Source organism: Drosophila hydei, unplaced genomic scaffold (genome assembly GCF_003285905.1).
Source record: "Drosophila hydei strain 15085-1641.00,03,60 unplaced genomic scaffold, DhydRS2 tig00008124-arrow-arrow-pilon, whole genome shotgun sequence".
Classification (NCBI taxonomy): domain Eukaryota; kingdom Metazoa; phylum Arthropoda; class Insecta; order Diptera; family Drosophilidae; genus Drosophila; species Drosophila hydei.
In genome coordinates this window covers 1,675,112-1,692,928 of record NW_022045834.1, presented here as the reverse complement: position 1 = coordinate 1,692,928, position 17,817 = coordinate 1,675,112, and the positions used below count along the sequence as shown (strand labels likewise).

General features: G+C 37.3%; 1 protein-coding gene across 1 annotated transcript in view; it reads right to left on the bottom strand.

Annotated features, from left to right (window-relative positions):
* The window catches only part of LOC111600441 (neuronal acetylcholine receptor subunit alpha-7), a 42,084-nt gene extending 27,267 nt beyond the window's left edge, over positions 1–14,817 (bottom strand). Inside the window, exons 1-2 of the mRNA XM_023316532.2 lie at positions 13,717–14,817; positions 2,882–3,021 (exon numbers count right to left, since the gene is read on the bottom strand). Of these exons, the coding sequence (XP_023172300.2) occupies positions 2,882–3,021; positions 13,717–14,521 (945 nt within the window). The 5' untranslated portion in view covers positions 14,522–14,817. The remainder of the gene's footprint in view (positions 1–2,881; positions 3,022–13,716) is intronic.
* Positions 14,818–17,817: the final 3,000 nt, after the last annotated feature.

Here is a 17,817-nt window from a genome sequence, read left to right as displayed (position 1 = left end):
CGTTAATTGCGGCACATAAGCAGGGATATTTACATGCAGCGTCATGCAGCAGCAACACCTAAGCAATTCGCAACTTATGCCTTAAATAAAAACTTTAAGCACCGCTAGCTGGCAACAGAGAGTCCCAGCCAGTCAGTCAGTCAGTCAGGCACACATACTTCGAGATGACGCGCTGACACTTTGCACAGAACATAAACTTTACGATGAAGCAGCAGCAACAGCAGCAAAAGCAACGCCAGCAACAGCAACCGTAACAGCTCTTGTTGCATTGTTCTGCCCCGTGCTGTTTTACAGGGTAACTGATGGCTGTGTTAACACCCCCAGCCAGCTCCACTGTAACAAAATGACCCGATTTTCGCATTTTTATGCCTGGCACAGCAACTGTAATTGCTGTTGTTGTTGTTTCTGGAGTGTGCGTGCTGCAGTTTTTACTGCCAGCAATTTTTGAGTAAGAACTGAAAAGACGACAAGCAGCAGAGAACTAACAATTGCTTTGCATGATCAACTGTAAGATGACCTGTAGTCAACTAGCAATTGTCCGTAATTCAGGACAGAAGATAATGTGGCCTTAAATTACATTTGTGATTCATTTATAAGCGCCTTTTCTTTTACATTTAATGCCTTTAAGGGAAATAACTTTTTAAGCAACTAACTACAGTTTGGGTTCATCATACTTAACGATATTAGTCGAGAAATAAATTGTTTTAATATAGTTAAATATAATTAACATCTAAAGCCTTTTCTAAGCCGCAAGTCTAAGGGTAAGTTCGTTAAAACGCTCTAATAGATGAAACTTACTAAGTTCAAATCGATAAGTATCGATAAGTACAGATATCGATATCATCTAAGATCATTTGTAATAATCCAAAGCTAAAACTAAGAGCTATGCAAGAATAGACACTCAAAGTATTCTCTGCTTATATGCTCAGGTCTAATGCACACATTTTTCACGCACTTTAGTTATCCATATACTCCTCTGTTACAGGGTATAACAAACCAGTGGCCAAAGCATTGTGCCGCATTTGTTTTCAACTTCATTTTGCAGCAGCAACAATAAGAAATATCGCAATTCGCAACTCGCAGCGCGCAGCTCGCACTTCATTTTGGCTCGCAACTTTTATGTGTGTGCGTGTGTGTATTTTAGCGGCAGGTGTGAACACAACACATGTGCACAATTTTATTTATTCATTTTATTTGCATGCCACATGTGTGTGCGTGTGTGTGTTGTGAATGCTTTGCAGCAGTTTTTTCTTCTTCTGTGTGTGACTTTTAGCGCGCGCCAGTGAATGCGCAGTTGTAGGCCTATTTTTATGCCTCGAGCTGCAGCTATCCCACTGCAAGCCCTACTCTCCATGACTCTCCACACTTCTCCATGCCACACCCCTTTTGACTGCGTGGCTTTCAGGCGCAGTGTCTTTTGTTTGTGCGCTCCATTTTTAGTTTGAATCCCAACTTTGCCCGGGACACAGGCAGGCAGGCAGGCAACAAACAACGCACACACGCACACAAATGCACATATATATGCTATAGAGAATCTAATATGAATTGAGGTTGTCTCACTAACAAAAGCAAACGCCTAGCACCCGACTTGATATATGTAGGTACAAATGAAGCCACCTTTGGCTGCCCTCTACGCAACAGAAACTTTGCCCCGATGAATGCAGCATGCAATGCTCTCACACTCTTCGCTCGCACATTGCCCACCTTTTGCGAAAGGTGCGAATGAGCCAAATGCCACATGCCACATGCCACATGCCACATGACGTTGCATGTAATTTGCTCGACACTCGCCTGGCAGGCGGCCTGCCAGGATGTGTGCGTCCTGTCTACATCCAGGCCAGTCAGCCAGCCCGAGAACTCAAGCCAAGCTGTCATTCAGGGAACACACACACACACGCACACACACCTACACATAGGCAAATAATTAAAATTTCACTTTCTTGACAATTCACTTTTCATGCACAGCTCACAAAATGGTGTCATCAGCTTTTGTCACCTTCGCTTTTTTTAAATATTCCACGGCAACAACTTTCACTTTAAAGTTGGCTGCTTAAATGCAAAGCACTGCAAAATGGGTACATTTTGAGCGTGGCTAATCTATTTTTAATGTAAATTGTTAAGCGCTTTAGACGTTGGGTTAAATTGCTTGAAATGCAGCTGCAACTAAAGCGAAATGAATTTTGTGCTTTGAGCTTGAAAATTGGAATTGACAGAATTAAAGTGTGTGCTTGGCCCTCGTAAAGGAAATTATAAAATATATATATTTAGAGATACTTAAAAATAAAGAATGTTTTAGTTTGACTCTCTTCACATGGCAAATATATAGCAAATATAAATATTTATCAACATGTTTGTCAGCTTCTGTGCTTTCTAATAAGTTTATCAGTCAAACCCGAATATTTATAATAATAAATATAAGTGAGATTTAAAATTATATAAGATTTTTTGAACAGCTGACCAAATAAAAGCTCTTTTTAGCTGAACTGGATCTATTTCAATATTGTTTGTCGGCAAAAACATTTTCATCTGTATCAAAGCATGCTGAACTGTAGTTACTCTATATAGTGACACTGTTGCTATATGAATTGATATAAATTCTTACAAGATTTTTGAGCATTTAAAAGGACTTTAAGGCGAGTCAACTGTAGTTAAATACAATATCACTTTTCTAAATTTTTCAATCTTTTATATTTCAACATTTACCAAGTCTCTTCTGTTTTATAACTTTCCATAAATATCATATAAAGATTTAATTAATATCTCAAATAAGCATACACCTCTTAAAAGAAGAACTTTAATTTTTTCCCTTAATATTATAAATTCATATTACATCACAATTCATAGCTATTACATTAGGTTATTCATAATTTTTTGTACTCACCACATCGATAATTTGCATTAAAGTTAAACCAAAGCTTAATTGTAACGGGTCCGACTCGTTGAGAACCGGACGTTCTAGTGTATTATAAGGATCCAATAGATCATGTAACAGTCTCTTTTCATGATATCCTGCTAAGCAAACTGCAAAGAGAGAAACAAAAGCACAACGATAAGACAATGAGAAAGATGAAAATTAGTTTTAGCTTACAAAGAAACGGCAAAACTGATAAACGGCATGTGGCTAGGGGCTAGCTGGGGCTATAGCTGCATATAGACTGCAGATAGAGCTGCAAGTGTTTGCCATTTGCTGTTTGCCATTTGCCTTCTGCCATTTCACAATAGCACCGCAAATCAACATCAATAATTCGTGTGGCAAATGGAACAAGATATAGTTTTGTGTGGACGGGCAAAGGTCAAAGGGTGGGTGTAGGGATCTCAAATTTATTGATATGCAAAAGTTTACGAGTTTCTGGTTTTCGGTTGGTGCAACTTGCTCCAAAAGCTGATTCGATGCCTGTTCCGTTCCTGTGTTTCCACTTGCCATCATAGTAGCATGCGGGCGCCACTGGCACTGAATGAAAGTTTTGCGCTTTTTGTGTGTGTGTGGGTGTATGTGTTTTTTTTTTGTATTCGCCATATGTCTCTGTCCCTCAGCTCTGCCCCTCTCCTCTGCACAGTTGTCTCTCTATTGTTCTGGCTTGTGCATAACAAAGGCAAACTTTTATTGAGCCAGAAAGTTTTTAACATACAAATTTTCTTGGTTGCCTTCTGCTGCTGCTGCTTGGCCGACTGCTCGCTTTCTTGGCGATAATAAATTGGCTCTGACAAACATACACGCACGCACGCACCCGCACACACACACACACAGACTGCGCAGCATAGCAAGTAACAGAAAAAAGACTCATACGCCCCGTTATTTGTCTGCCATCGTTATCGTCGAATTATTTATGCATGCAACTGAAAACGAGCAAGAAAAACTAGAAATTCTCTGCCTCTCTCACTCCCTCTCTCTCTTTCTCCCTCTCTCTGCATCTCAATTTGATAATTTCTTAAGAGTTCTTTGCAGTTTTTGGATCATAAGTTGCCTTACTCTTGCTCTTCCTCATCTCTACACTCAAGTTTTTCTTTGTGTGTGGCATGCCACACAGCGCACAATGGGAATTTCATGCCACTAAGTAGCATTCAGTGTCGGATTTGTGGCACGAGGCAAGTGCAGCGAAAATTGCGGCTGCGCTTGCTTGAGAATTCATTTTTAATGATTGCCACTTGTGGCGCCCACCAACAATCTCCGTGGGAGCTGGATAGGTGTGGAGTGGGTGGCGTGCCAGAAGCGAAAGACTGTGTTAATACTCTGTCCATGGCTGTGTGATGGATTTTCATGAGGTAGCTGCCTGCCGGAGCCAGCAGCCAACTTGAAGTTTGATAATGGCATATTGATTACAATGCCAGCGAGGTAGTCAGCTCGAGAGAGAGGCAGAGGGCGACGTGACTGGGTATGGAGTGCAGGGGCTGCATTTTAATTGCACTTGATTATAATGCAGCTGAGAAATGAAATCGTTTTCGAGTATGACACCATGAATTGGGGCTGTTAGCTATTGGTAAAGCTGTTTGCGATAAAATTAATTAAAATGCAATTTTCGTATTCAAGTGGAAATTATTTCAGCTTTCTTAATTGGGGATTTGATAAGATTGCATTTAAATGCGAAATTAGAAGCTGATATATAAACCTGTATATATATTTTAAGTATATTTTATATGAATATATATATATGTATATATATAAGGAATTTTGAAATTTAATGTTTAAACTTCTTAAGTTAAATTTATTAAATGGAAATGTGGTATCAAATCAAGTCTTAATCAAATGCGATTATTTGGTTAACTTAAAAATTTTTATGATGTAATAAACCAATTTTTAAAGCTTGAAATAAAATCCATTTTTTATAAATTTAAAGTATCTTGACTTAATGTGAATAAATTGTATTTAACAATATATATTATATATATATTAAATATTTATTAATAATATATTGATTAATAAAATGATGATAAAATGATATTATATATATATTATATATTTATTAATAATATATTGATTAATAAAATGATTTCATTTATATATTACTCAAGCAAAACGATTAGGTCAATTACAGAGCGGCGAGCAGATCAGCATAGATATTAATTGATTTCTGATACACTGTTTCATGTTCATATATTTATAAAATCATTAAATGTATTTAATTTATTTATTTATTTTATTTATTATGATATCCATTCTCTCTTACCTCTTTCAATATTTGAAAAATTTGTAATAGACTTACAAATTTTATATTTACTTTTAGAAAAATATTTAGTTTTTTTATATTTATACAATAAAAATGCTTTTTTAATTATTCGCTATAAGCTCACCAACATTTTATTAAATAATGTCTCTTTTACTTCTGTTGAGCCTAGCAGCGCCCCGATTAGCACTTTAATTGAAAAACTGCAGTTGGCCTATGAGATTTATATTTGTAAAGAGGTGGAGTCATTCAGGCGGCTTTCATCTCTATTTTTTGAAAGCTTAATCCATTTCTAAGTTTTACTTTTTTTAAATTAACAAAGAGGAATATTTAAAATTGATTTTTGAAAAATATTATCCTCTAATTATCAGCGATAGTCAAATTTATATAGAAAGCCTATGTTTCGTGTTATCTACTTATATAAATTTACCTGCCTCTCAAAACTTTATATTTGAATTTAAAACTATATACATCTACGTGCATCTCTAACACCAAATGTAATTACTCACGATTTGCATACAAAATGAACACCTTACAAAATTATGCACATAAATATGAGTTTGTTTTTTGTTTGTTTTTGTTTTTTTTTGCTGCTATGCTTAGGTTTAATACGCGTTTTAGTCTTTTGCCAGGCCAGACTCGGAAAATGGAGACAATTCTTGGTTTTTTTTTACAGTTTGCAGCACGTTTGCATATTGCATTCTCTTTACGCGCCCGTTTGCTTTGCATTTAAAATTAAAAATTCTTAAACAAAATGCAGCGCCCGCAAGCGTCGCAGCTAACGAGCGCACAGCCTGACAATGGTAGGGTGGGACGCGGTTGGCGTTGGACATGGACGGGGCGGGGCAGCTAAGCCTTTAAGGCAAAGCATTGACATCAGAACACAAAGCAAACAGGCAGCAGCTGCAGCTGCAGTAGCAGAAAAAAAATGTATAAACAGGGCCAACGTCTGATGAAGTGTCAAAATGAATGTAATAATAAAACAAATAGAGAGAGAGCGAAAAAGACAGAGATAGAGCTTGAGAGAAACAGAGCAGCGCAACAGGATAAAAGCGCATTGTATATTTAAAATCTACTTTTACACAGCTGAGTCGCTGCTGCTGCTGCTGCTGCTGCTGCTGCTTTTCATTTGCATTGCAGCTGGGCATAAAAAGCGTAGCATACTTTTTTGGGCAGCGCATTTTCAACAGGAAGCGCAACTAATGAATATGCAGCCGGATGCTTGAATGTAATTTGGCATTTCTTTAAATTGAAAGTATGAAGACGGAGAGTATAGCATGCTAAGCCACAACTTGAGCAACTATGTAACGGAAGTCAGTAAGATTTTAGCTTTAGTCAAATTAAATTTAATTTGAAACGCAAAACATTGAACATGACAAATGTTCTTAGAAATGTGAGAAACAACTGCAAATATTAAAAAGTTGTGCTTTAGCTTAAGCTTGACCTCAATTTTGCGTAATTGAATTTTATAGTCTGACAAAGTACAAGAAGTTTTTTTTGGCATATTCTAAGCGATTCAATCCTTCAAACTTTTCTCTTCAGAAATGTCTGCAGATATTTTATAATGAGCAAGAGCTTGGCCTAAACTTATTCAATTGTGATTCGCAAAACCTTTCTACTTTCTACCCATCTCAGTTTCTCATAAACTTGTTGTCCATTTAATGCTTTCAACTTTATTTTCTCTTCAATTGAATTTTGATTTGAAAGCTTAACTCTGAATATAACTCAACTTGCTTGGCATTGCACAAGTTAAATATTTTATAACAAGTTTGACTTTTCTCTAGCGAAAGCTTGACCTAACCCTAATCAATTTCAACTCTCTTCTTTAGGCATTTTCTATATGATTTCTATAGACTTCTGTTTGGCTGCCCATTCCAGACTTTTCATTCAATTTTGTTTGCTTCTCAATTGAAATTTCATTTGAGAGTGTAACACTAAAAATGCCTCAGCATTTTCTACTTCCACATTGAACAAGGTACATATTTTATAAGAAGTAAGCCTTATATACAGCTGTTTATATGCTATTCTCTAGCGGAAGCTTGAGCTGAACTTATTCAATTGCACTTCTCAAAATGCTTAAAGAATGCATTTTTCCGCTTGCTTGGCCATTTCAGGCCGAATTCGAAAATCGACCTCTTAACATTGCTCTAGTGCATCGCACATATAGATTTACTTGATGCTTATACACTTCACGCCCTTTAATGACTCCACATGACAGTTAAATGCTCTAGTCATGGCCTGTTTTGTGGCCTTAACTTTTGGCAGCGACTGTTGCCGCCATAAATTGCGGCCATTTTGAAATGCCTTTTCAATGGCTGCACTTCCGTTCGGCTGCCCGTTGTTGTTGCTGTGTCTTTGGGAGGCTTCGCTTGTTTGGCGGCTGGCCGCATAAAATTGCAATTTTATTGCAGTGAAGCATGAAAAAGTAATTGCTATTTCACAAAGCCAGCGTTGCCACAGAGAGCCACAGAGTGTAACAATAACAACAACAAAAGGCAAAAAACGCTGCAACAGCTGCGCCAGGACATGGCCAGTGCCTGAAGCTCCACGATGAGCCCAAGTCAGTTGAGCCGACTTGCCTGGCCCACGACCACAAAGCACAAGCCAATTTAATGCGCAGCTAAAAAACAACAAAAAAAGTAAATAGAAAAATAAAAGCAAAAACAAACACAACAAAATTGGTTACAAAATGCAGCCCGCCTACCAGAGCAAGCAATAATAAAAACAACAACAAAAGCTGCCCCGATAGCAGTTGATAAGGAGCACTTTAAATGCTCTCTATGGCTATATTATATATATAAATACGAAAATTCCATATAGCATTTTAACATGATATAGTTGAAGTTGCTTATTAGCTTATATTAGATATGGGAGAGCCTGTGCTAGGAGTGTTCAGCCTGCAGAAGACTTTGCTTTTGGTCAAAGAAATTTATACTTTTTTCTTTACTTTCTTCTTATAAATATAAATATATATATAAAATATCCTATGCAAATATGTTTTTCTTTTTGTATAATTAACATTATTTGTTGTATATGTTATATGCTCTTCATATGTGTCTTATCATAACTCAGTTTGATTTCTCAACTTTAAGAATTTCTGCTTAATTCGCTTCTTAAGGCTCTATACTTCGTCTGAATTTGATACAGCTTTTCATCTGAGTGGATATATCTAGAGAAACTCAATTGTATATACTATATAAAAAACATTAACTTATATCTGTACACTTACTAATATCTCTGTATATTAACTCTAAGGTTATCTAAGCAATAATGTAATTTTGGCGATATTCTGAATATTATATGTATAGAATTTATAAGAAAATCAAGTGTCTAATTAAAATAATAAATACTCAAAATTTAAAATCAAAAATATATCATTTATAATTAAATATAAAATAGTATTATCTCACTGGCAGTTTGTCCTCGAAGTCTTTGTATCATTTGTCACTTAGCTTATGCACTACAAAGAGCCTATTGAAGTGTCAGCTGCTAACTAGTTCTGCTATTTCTATTTCTCAAAAGCTATCGCATCTGTCTATTTCAGTTTCAGCCAATTACATACGTGTTATTTGATCACAGACTGCCAAAAAGTGAGCACACATTTCACTCTACAGTCAATATACTCTGTCTGTGAAGGGCACGCTTAAAGAGAGAGCTAACAGTTCCGCCATTTGGCACTCCTGCTGTCCGTCGATATTAAAAATTGAAAGCGAAATGAAAACTGACGCGGCGCCAAACCACTTAAGCTGCTAAAAACCGATACAAAAGGAGTGAGCAAAAGGTTAAGAGGAATGCGAGGCAGCGATAGAGGATGGAACGAGTGAGAGGGATGAGAGGTCACAGTGCGCGACTCGTTAGACTTGATGGCCTGTCTGAGCAGCCATGTGGCTAAAAGCAATGCTGAGCACAGCGGGACAGCGACACCTGCTAATGGGTTCGAGCGCAACAGTAGGAGAAAGAGAATGAGAGAGAGAGAAGGATATAAATATAGACAGAGAGCAGCAGCGCCAACTGGATGCTGAGCATTTTAATAGCGCCAAGGTGACGCTCAACCATTCAAAGCTTAATTTATGCAATAAAAATTTCAACAGTTAGCCTAGGATAACCTCAAGCACACACACAGCTACACACTAATTGGTTACAGCTGCTAAAAGACTCGAGTATTTAATTGCTTATGACTAGCTGTCTGTGTTTTTCTTTCTACGCTGGTTGTTTTCCTAGAAACGTAACCTGAGTCGAAAGGCAGTTCAAAAAAAATGGTTACAAATCGAATGTGGGTGGCAGTAGGCGTGGCAAGAAATGCCGTTAAGCGTTGAGTGGAGGCTGTCTGACATCCTGGGCGTGGCCTGGCCCATCAATCAAACGACTGCGTCCACTATTCAAATTATGAATGCTATCATATTTGATGATTGATTTCAGCTCAGCAGAAAAAAAATGTTTCGCTCCCATTGTATGTGGCAGCTGTGGCAGAGACTGAGGCAGTGGCTATGTGTGCGTGTGTAAGTTGTTTGTGCAGCATGATGTGCCTATACACACATATGTGAGTGAGTGTGCATATGCTAAAGGCTTGCATGATATTCTGTTTTTCTTTCTTGTGTAAGCCTTTAGCTAATGATGGAGAGAAAGAAAAAACCATATGACATTTAAGCGAAGCCGAAGATGAGATGTAGGCGCATATAGATTGATAGAGCTAACAACTGAATGACAGCTGAAATACATAGGACTTGTATGTGTATATATGCACAGGTATTTGGTATGATGTATATAAGGCAAAGGTAGGAGAGAGCAGTAGAGTGCTGCCTGTCAGCAGAAGAAAATAAGATAAAGGCAGATAAGGACAGTTTTATTAGAAAACAGACCTTACAAGCATATATGTTGAAGGATGAACAAGAGTAAGCCTATGTTTTAGCAACTATTTAATTTTTTCGATAATGTTTAACTGTGGAAATATTCAATAAGATTTGCCATTTGGTAGTGACATTTTCTATGCCTGCTGAACATATTAAAATTACTTAATAAATAAATAAATAAATTAACAAATAAATAAATAAATAAAAAAATAAATAAATAGATAAATAAATAAATAAATAATCAAATAAATAAATAAATAGATAAAAAAATAAGTAAATAAATAAACAAATAAATAAATAAATAAATAAATAAAGAAGCAACGTCCAGAAGTCTTTTAAAGTTTCAGTTCATAATTAATATAAACCTTTAAGCAAGGAAATTTGAAACACTAAGGAACTTAAGCAAGGGCATCCATGGAAATTTGTGGGCAATGAAATTATAGGAACTAAAGTTAATTAAATGCTAAATAGAGAGTCATTGCTATACAAAATTCTATCAAATACTTAACATTTTACATCTTCATGCCGTAGAAAGTCTCTTCAAAATCAAATTAGAAAAACAAATCACCTCAAAACGTTTCCATCCCATACAACTTATTCTTCTATTACTCCTCCTTGTATATATTATGCTATGACTATATACTATCTAAAAAAGGTTCATTATGCAATAGCTTTCATGCTTTTTCGCTCTCTCTTCTCTTTATGCTGGCAACTCTTAACTCAATTATAAAATTTTCTACTTGCCTCCGCGATTTTTAATCTATAAAGCCTCTGAAAGCTGTCAAACCCTTTCCACTCATATGTCACACATGTGACAGGCTTAAGCATTTCTAAACTTTGCACATACATATATATTTTTAAAAGCCAACAATTTGCTTATACTTTTAGACACACTCTCTCTCCCTGTCTTTCACTTAGCTTTTCTGTTGCAGCTCGTTAGTCAATGGCAACAAAAACGAACAAGAACCAAATAGAAGTTATTAAAATCAACTTGGTCGCTTTTATTTGGCTGTCAAATGGCCAGCGAAAGAGGAAAAAGTCGGCAAGTCTGAAAGTCTTGAGGTTTCGCATCGTTGTAGAAGTCTTGAAGCATGCCAAAAAGCTTTCCGTAGCAATAAACGTCATAACAGTGCCACTTGGCTGGCCAACAGGGCGTATGAACGATGTCATAGGGCAGCTGACACACACACACACACACACAAACACAAGTACACAAACAGTTCTGCATATGCAGCGACGTTGACGTTGTGCAAACTTTAAATCTGATTATCGTTGGCAGCCAAGGGGCATACACGCACACACAGACGCAGAGTGCGAGAGAGAGAGAGAGAGAGACACACATATGGCAGCACAATATGGCATAACGGAAACGGAAGTGCTGCCATAAAATCATAAACATGCACACACGCACATGGACAGCGACAGTTGCTGCTACTGCTGCATGAAACATGAACTCTGGGCACCAAAACAGACAGACACAACAGCAAGTTCGACTGCAGAGCCAAAGACGTTTACAAACACACACACGCATACACACGCATACACAGAAGTGGTGCATATATCATATAAGTGTTTTCATAGCACAACAACCGCGACACGCAAAGCCCAACGACTTATTCCGCTTGGGCACAAATCAACACACAGCTACACTTTGCCGCTGCTGCATGCCCCTGCGCCGCTGCTCAACAACACCTAAGCCGCACTGTGCCCATTAATAAGCTCAATATATGTAAGTAGCAGGCAGCAGGCAGCAGGCAGCCGGCAGGCAGCGTCAGCTGCTCTCTCAGCCAACACATAAGCTGCTGCACAGCTATGCCTGTCAGCCAAGCCAACGCCTTCGCCACCATTGCCCTAGCCTACATTAAAATTATTGTTGTCAGCGCAAAGTATTTGAAAGCTGCTAACACAAAAAAAATAAATAAAAATAGAAAAAACCCATTAAAAAGGATTTTTGCCAAACTGCACACGAAAATTTGCAACGCAAAATGCAAATAGAAAAGCCACAGGCATCTCTGAAGGGAGCGTGGTTCTCACTCCCCCTCTCTCTCTCTCTCTTCCTCTGTTTCTCTTGGCCTGGTAAAATATTTGCTAAAAGTATTTGGTGTCATGCTAAATTGTTGCAGCTAAGCGTCACACGTAATACTATGCAACATAAACAGGCAACAAGCAACAGAGCACAATATTTGCATATTTTCAATTTGATTTACTTTGTGGCTATTTCATAAACTCAAACATAACACGATTTTGTCTTGCATTTAAATTACTTTGCTATTTTATGTACATAACTAATAAGAAAATCAAAATATCAGATTTGTAGAGTGAAATTGCAAAACTTCTATAAAATAACATTTAAGTGGCTGATAAAGAGTTTTATAGGAATTTCTTTTGTATATTTGATTTTGTTTTGGGAAACTGGATATGGGAATTCGGAGTATAATGGGCTTGTTAAAAATCAGCTGTGGCTAAAGAAGGCGTCAGCAATAAAGCTAATATACTCTTGAACATGTCGATTAGTTGAGTCGACTTAGCGCTGTTCTAGCCCTGTCTGGTCTTGGTCGTCCTTCAGTTAGTTTGTTTGTCTGTCTACCCGTCCGTCTGTCCGTTCAGCCATGTGACTGCAAGCTAAAAATTTTTTACTTTGCCATCCAGATGCACGGAATTACAGCCAAGACACACCTAAATAAGCAGCGTATTCATTGATCGAAACCGACGAAGAGGATCCTTCTTGGTACATGAGAACCAATGTCATTGAGCGACACGTCAAGTTGACAATAACTGGAGACAGAATTCGTGAAGTGGCCAACGAATAATCCGAGAGGCTAATTTCTAACCCAAATAGCCTGTCTAGGCTTTTTGGTACTGCAACTCAGAGTCGGTTACTCTCTCATAAGCCATTTATACCACATTTAATTAAGCCTTATTTCTCCTGCCATCATTTACTTTTATATAACATATTTATTTTCCAAAAATTTTGCAATTCATTTAGAGACTTCTTCCATTCTTTCTATTTCCCTTGTTAAATTTCCAACATCTTCCTTTCCATTTGGATAAGGATTATATTTATGCTCAGCATACTTTTAAGCGTTTTAAACTGTCTACACAATTCATTCAGGTGGCAACCGCTCAACCGCTGTCTTTATGTGACTTCCCAAGCAGCAAAAACAACAACAACAACAACTACAGCAGCAGCAAAAAGAAAAACCAGCCCTAGGCGCAGACGCTTTCAAGTGCCATAGACAGTCAGGCGACGGAGGCTGCGGCTGCGGCTGCGGCTGCGACTGAGGTTGTCTCTGAGACTGAGGTCGGGCCTCTTTTAGCTGTTGTTGTTGGCGGCATGCTTCACTTGAAGCTGTCGTAAATGTCACAACTAACAAACGCCCCCACGGAACAAAAAATAAATAAAAAAAGGAGGAGAGAAACAGATGAGATTGTGCCCACCCTTGAGTGGTTTTATGTGTCAAAGTGACAATATGTTGCCGGCGTGCATTATGAAGTTGCCGCCGCTGTTGGTGTTGTTATTGCTGTTGTTGTCATGCAGCTAAACAATATGACAGCTTGTGCGGCAACAGTTGTTGCCAAGTGGTTGCGACAACAACACAAACAAAGAGGCAACAACATTTGTTGCTGTTGCTGTTGCTGCACAAGTGCTTGCACTTGTCTACGATATTTTGTTAAATGAATAATTGTTGTTGAGTTTCACTTACCTTTAGCAGATAAATTCAAATATATCAATAAAAATATCCATGAGTGTTTATTTAGTCCGTTGATTAGATGTGTGCCGCTGCAACTGTTGCTGCTGTTGCTGCTGCTGCTGTTGCTGTTGCCGCTACGTTTGCAATTGCTTCGCAGCTGCAGTAGATAGGAAATAATGGCGGTGGTTGTGCTAGCAAACGCTCTTAGCAATATTGCTGCTCGCTGTTGCAGCTGCAGCTGCATTTGCCACAATCTCAACGCCGGCAGCAACAGTTGCAATGCAATGCCAACGCTTATTGGCCACAGGCCATGAAATAAATTTATGCTGTTGCTCTCACTGTTGCTGCTTTGATTGCTGTTGCTGTTGCTGTTGCTGTTGCTATTGCTAAGTGTTGTTGCTGCTGCTGCTGGTGTTAGCTGTTTTCTTTTTCGCCGCCGACGTAATCTTTGCCGCTTGCGTGCGCACAGTCTTATGTTTGTGTATGTTGCTTGATTGCTGCCGCCTTTGGCCGCCGACAACATGTTGCTGTCTAGCTGTTGCTGTTGCTGTTGCTGCGGTTGCTGTTGCTCTTGCGAAGCTCTTGCATTATATATAACTACATGCTGTTTCTTTGTTGTTGCTAATGTTGTGCTGCTGCTGCTGTGGTGTTTTGTACTTAAGCTCTTTAGTTGCTGTTGAGTAAGTTGTTTGTTGCTGTTGCTGTTGCTGTTACTATTGCCGCTGTGTGCTAATCTAAAAGCTAGTTGCTGTTGTTGCTGTTGCAGCCACAGCTCTTCATCATCAACTTCACTCAGCTTCAGTTGCGCATTTTTCATAGTCTCTTCGGTGTTTGCTGTTCACGAGGCGCGTATATTTTATTTTAATCCTTTTTCTCTCCCGCTTTGTCCCTCTACTCCGTTAGCTCTGTCAATTTCTTGTCCTTCTTGCTGGCTTACATTGTCTCTGGCTTAGTTTTCTTTTTTCTTGCTGCTGCTGCTTAATAACTCTTAATTTTACAAAAATTTCTCAACTTCTTTTTTTCCTCTTTTCTTTCAATATATGGCGAGTATATGCTTTATTGTTTGCAATATTATTATATTGTTCTTGTTCTTGTTCTTGTTCTTGTTGTTGTTGTTTTTCCTTCGTATTTTCCAACTTTGCTTTCTTTGTTTGTCTTTACAACCCAAAGAGTCTCTGTGTGTGTTTGGTTTTTCTCTTAGAGTTAAAGTTTCTCCACTTCAGCTTCGGCTTTTCTTCTTCTTCTTCTTTTTTTATTTTTATTTCTGTTGCTGTTTAGTGCATTTTTCCTTGTTTAAGCGTCTTGTAAATTATTATTTTATATCATTTTCCCAAGCGTTCGCAGCTGTTGACTTTGTAAAATTTTCTTCTTTCTCTAGGTTTTCTAGAATATTTTATATATATATATATATGTATATGTACATATATATATATATTTATATATTGCGCAATTGAATTGTTAGTTGCTGTTGCTGTTGTTGTATTTGTATTTGTAATTGTTGCAATTGCAGGTTTTAGATGGCAGTGCTTTGTAGCTATTTGCTATTGTTGCTGTTGCTCTTTATTGCTGTGGCAAGACGGGCCTGAAAAAGAGCGAGTAAAATATTACAAATATATTAGACATAATATGATACAAATATATAAAAAAAATTGGATATATGTATATATATAGATATATAGATAAAATATATATATATAAATTTATTTTAAATATATCAAGTGAAACTTATTTTAAATATTTATCAATCATCTTTAGATGGCAGCTTGTATTGAAAAGACAATCCCAAAATAACAAGATAGATAAAATAAGATGAAATAATAACTATAAAATATCTCAAATAATAATAAATATACACAAAAGCTTTTGGATATTTTAAAAATAAAAATATATTTTATAAATTCATTCTCTGATATATGAAATTGTCGTCTTTTGAGACAGCCATTCGAGATTGTTTAAAGATAAAGACTTATTTGATATCTGAGTTTACGAAGCGAACACTTAACAAATAAAAAAGTTTCAGTTGGGCGCAACCGACTGCATAACATAACACAACACAACTAAATTTATTACAAAAATTTAAGGATTCCGCATTTGATACGCTTTAATGGAAGATATTAAGAAATGTTTATTAGTACAGGAAATAAACTTCCTAAGAGCAGAAAGACTTGATAGAATCGTTCGAACTAGGGATGATATTTCAACTTATACTTCACCTCACGCATAGTGAATTAATACATGCTTTCTTATATCCATTTTTAAAGATTGTCAACAGCAATCCACCAAATTAATATATGACAGAGATACACCAGCAAATATCCCACAATTTCGAATCTACAGCTTTGACAAATATTGTACAAAATCCATACACTAACTGGCTCAAAATATACTTTTAGATCAAGGATACTTTACATTATATAATAGAAAATTATCATGTTTTAGCCATGCTATAGCTTAGATGAAAAATAATTTCTTGAGGTCTTTCTGATTCAGTAAAATCTTAGATTTATTTTAAATTTTATGACAGTAGAAATATCTGAATGGCTTGTGATTTATAATCAAAATATACAAAAATTAAATTATTAACCAAAAAACCAGACAACACTTGGCAAAGCGGAAAAGTCCTTTCATTCCTGATTTCCAACAAACACAAATCTGGTATTAGGTATTGTTACCAAATGCCTTAGGCCTCTTTACTCATACAAATTCATTAATAACAAGCTCGTCAAACCTCTACTAGATATATGATAAAGATATTATGTCAAGAAACAATACCAAATTCTAGCCTTTAGCCAAATATGCATTTCTACTTACGACATTGCATGCCATTAGACTTTAAATTTAAAAATTTATGCGAAATATTTGGAACAGTCTGAACTGTTTTTGACTTGGATATATATGTACATATATATCTATATATATACCATTAATATCTCATTTAGGTGCACAATCGCATTGAGTGCATTTCAAATGGATTTTGTGCACAAAATTCTGAGCACATTGAGCAGAATGTCAAAACTAAATGAACACATGCAGCGCTTTGTATTGGCAGACTAATGAAAATTGTTGCAGTTGCAGTAGCAGCAATTGAGACGAGGAGATATTGAAGGGTGTTGTTGGAAGATTTTGAGTTTCAATTACAGTTCCAAACTAATTAGTTTTGCTAAAACAATAAAGCCAAAACATTTTGCATGCTAATCGCTTGGTTGGAATTTGTGCAGCTGCTGTTGCTTGGACAGCAGAGAACAGAGTGAGAGAGAAAGAGAGAGGGAGAGGGGGGACAGGTCGTTGTTTGACATGCTGGTCAGGCCTGGCACACAGGCCTACTTAATGCTGCATGGCAAGCAGCCTTTTGGTCTGTGGCTCGCATAAATAATGCGTATGCAAAACGATAAATGCACAAGTGCATCCTGGACGCCTGGCATATCCTGTCGCTGTGTGGCTACGCGCGTGTGTCTTATGCAACCAAATGACCAAACGTAGCAGCTGCAGCAGTTGGACCCTCACAACAAATGCAAATGCTAAACTTTCAAAATGGGTTTGTCGGGAGTTTTTGGGCGTTCGGGCGACGTTGACGCTGACGTTGACGTTGATGGACATGTGCGGGGCATTTATGGCATGTCCTGCTGTGGCAGGACACTTGACAGCCAGCACAAGCAAAGGCCTTGATGCATATTCATAACCAAAAACTTGTTACATTCTACACAAAACACAACTTTTGCATAAGAATAACCCGAAAAGCAAAAACCAGGCAAAAGCTGAGCAATTGCAATTTGCCAAGTGGGCTCGCTGCAGGTTGGTCTATGAATTTGGTAAAACGTTTTCCAGAGCAGGGCTTGTGAAGGCTTATAAGTGCTCGCTCGTTGCAATATCGTCTAACTGTCAATTGTTTTTGAATAGTGCATATATTTTTGGCTACACGGACTACAGGAGTGACGAGAGAGAGAGAGAGAGAGAGCGGTGCAGGGATATAGAGAGCTATATGCACAAACTTAAAAACTAAGTGGCCAAATCTTGACAAGCCATTGACCATTTTTGAAGTGAAGTATACTGTTGGAAATGTTAGGCAAATAAGCTATATATATGCACACTTTTCCTATTAAGATTCGATTATCC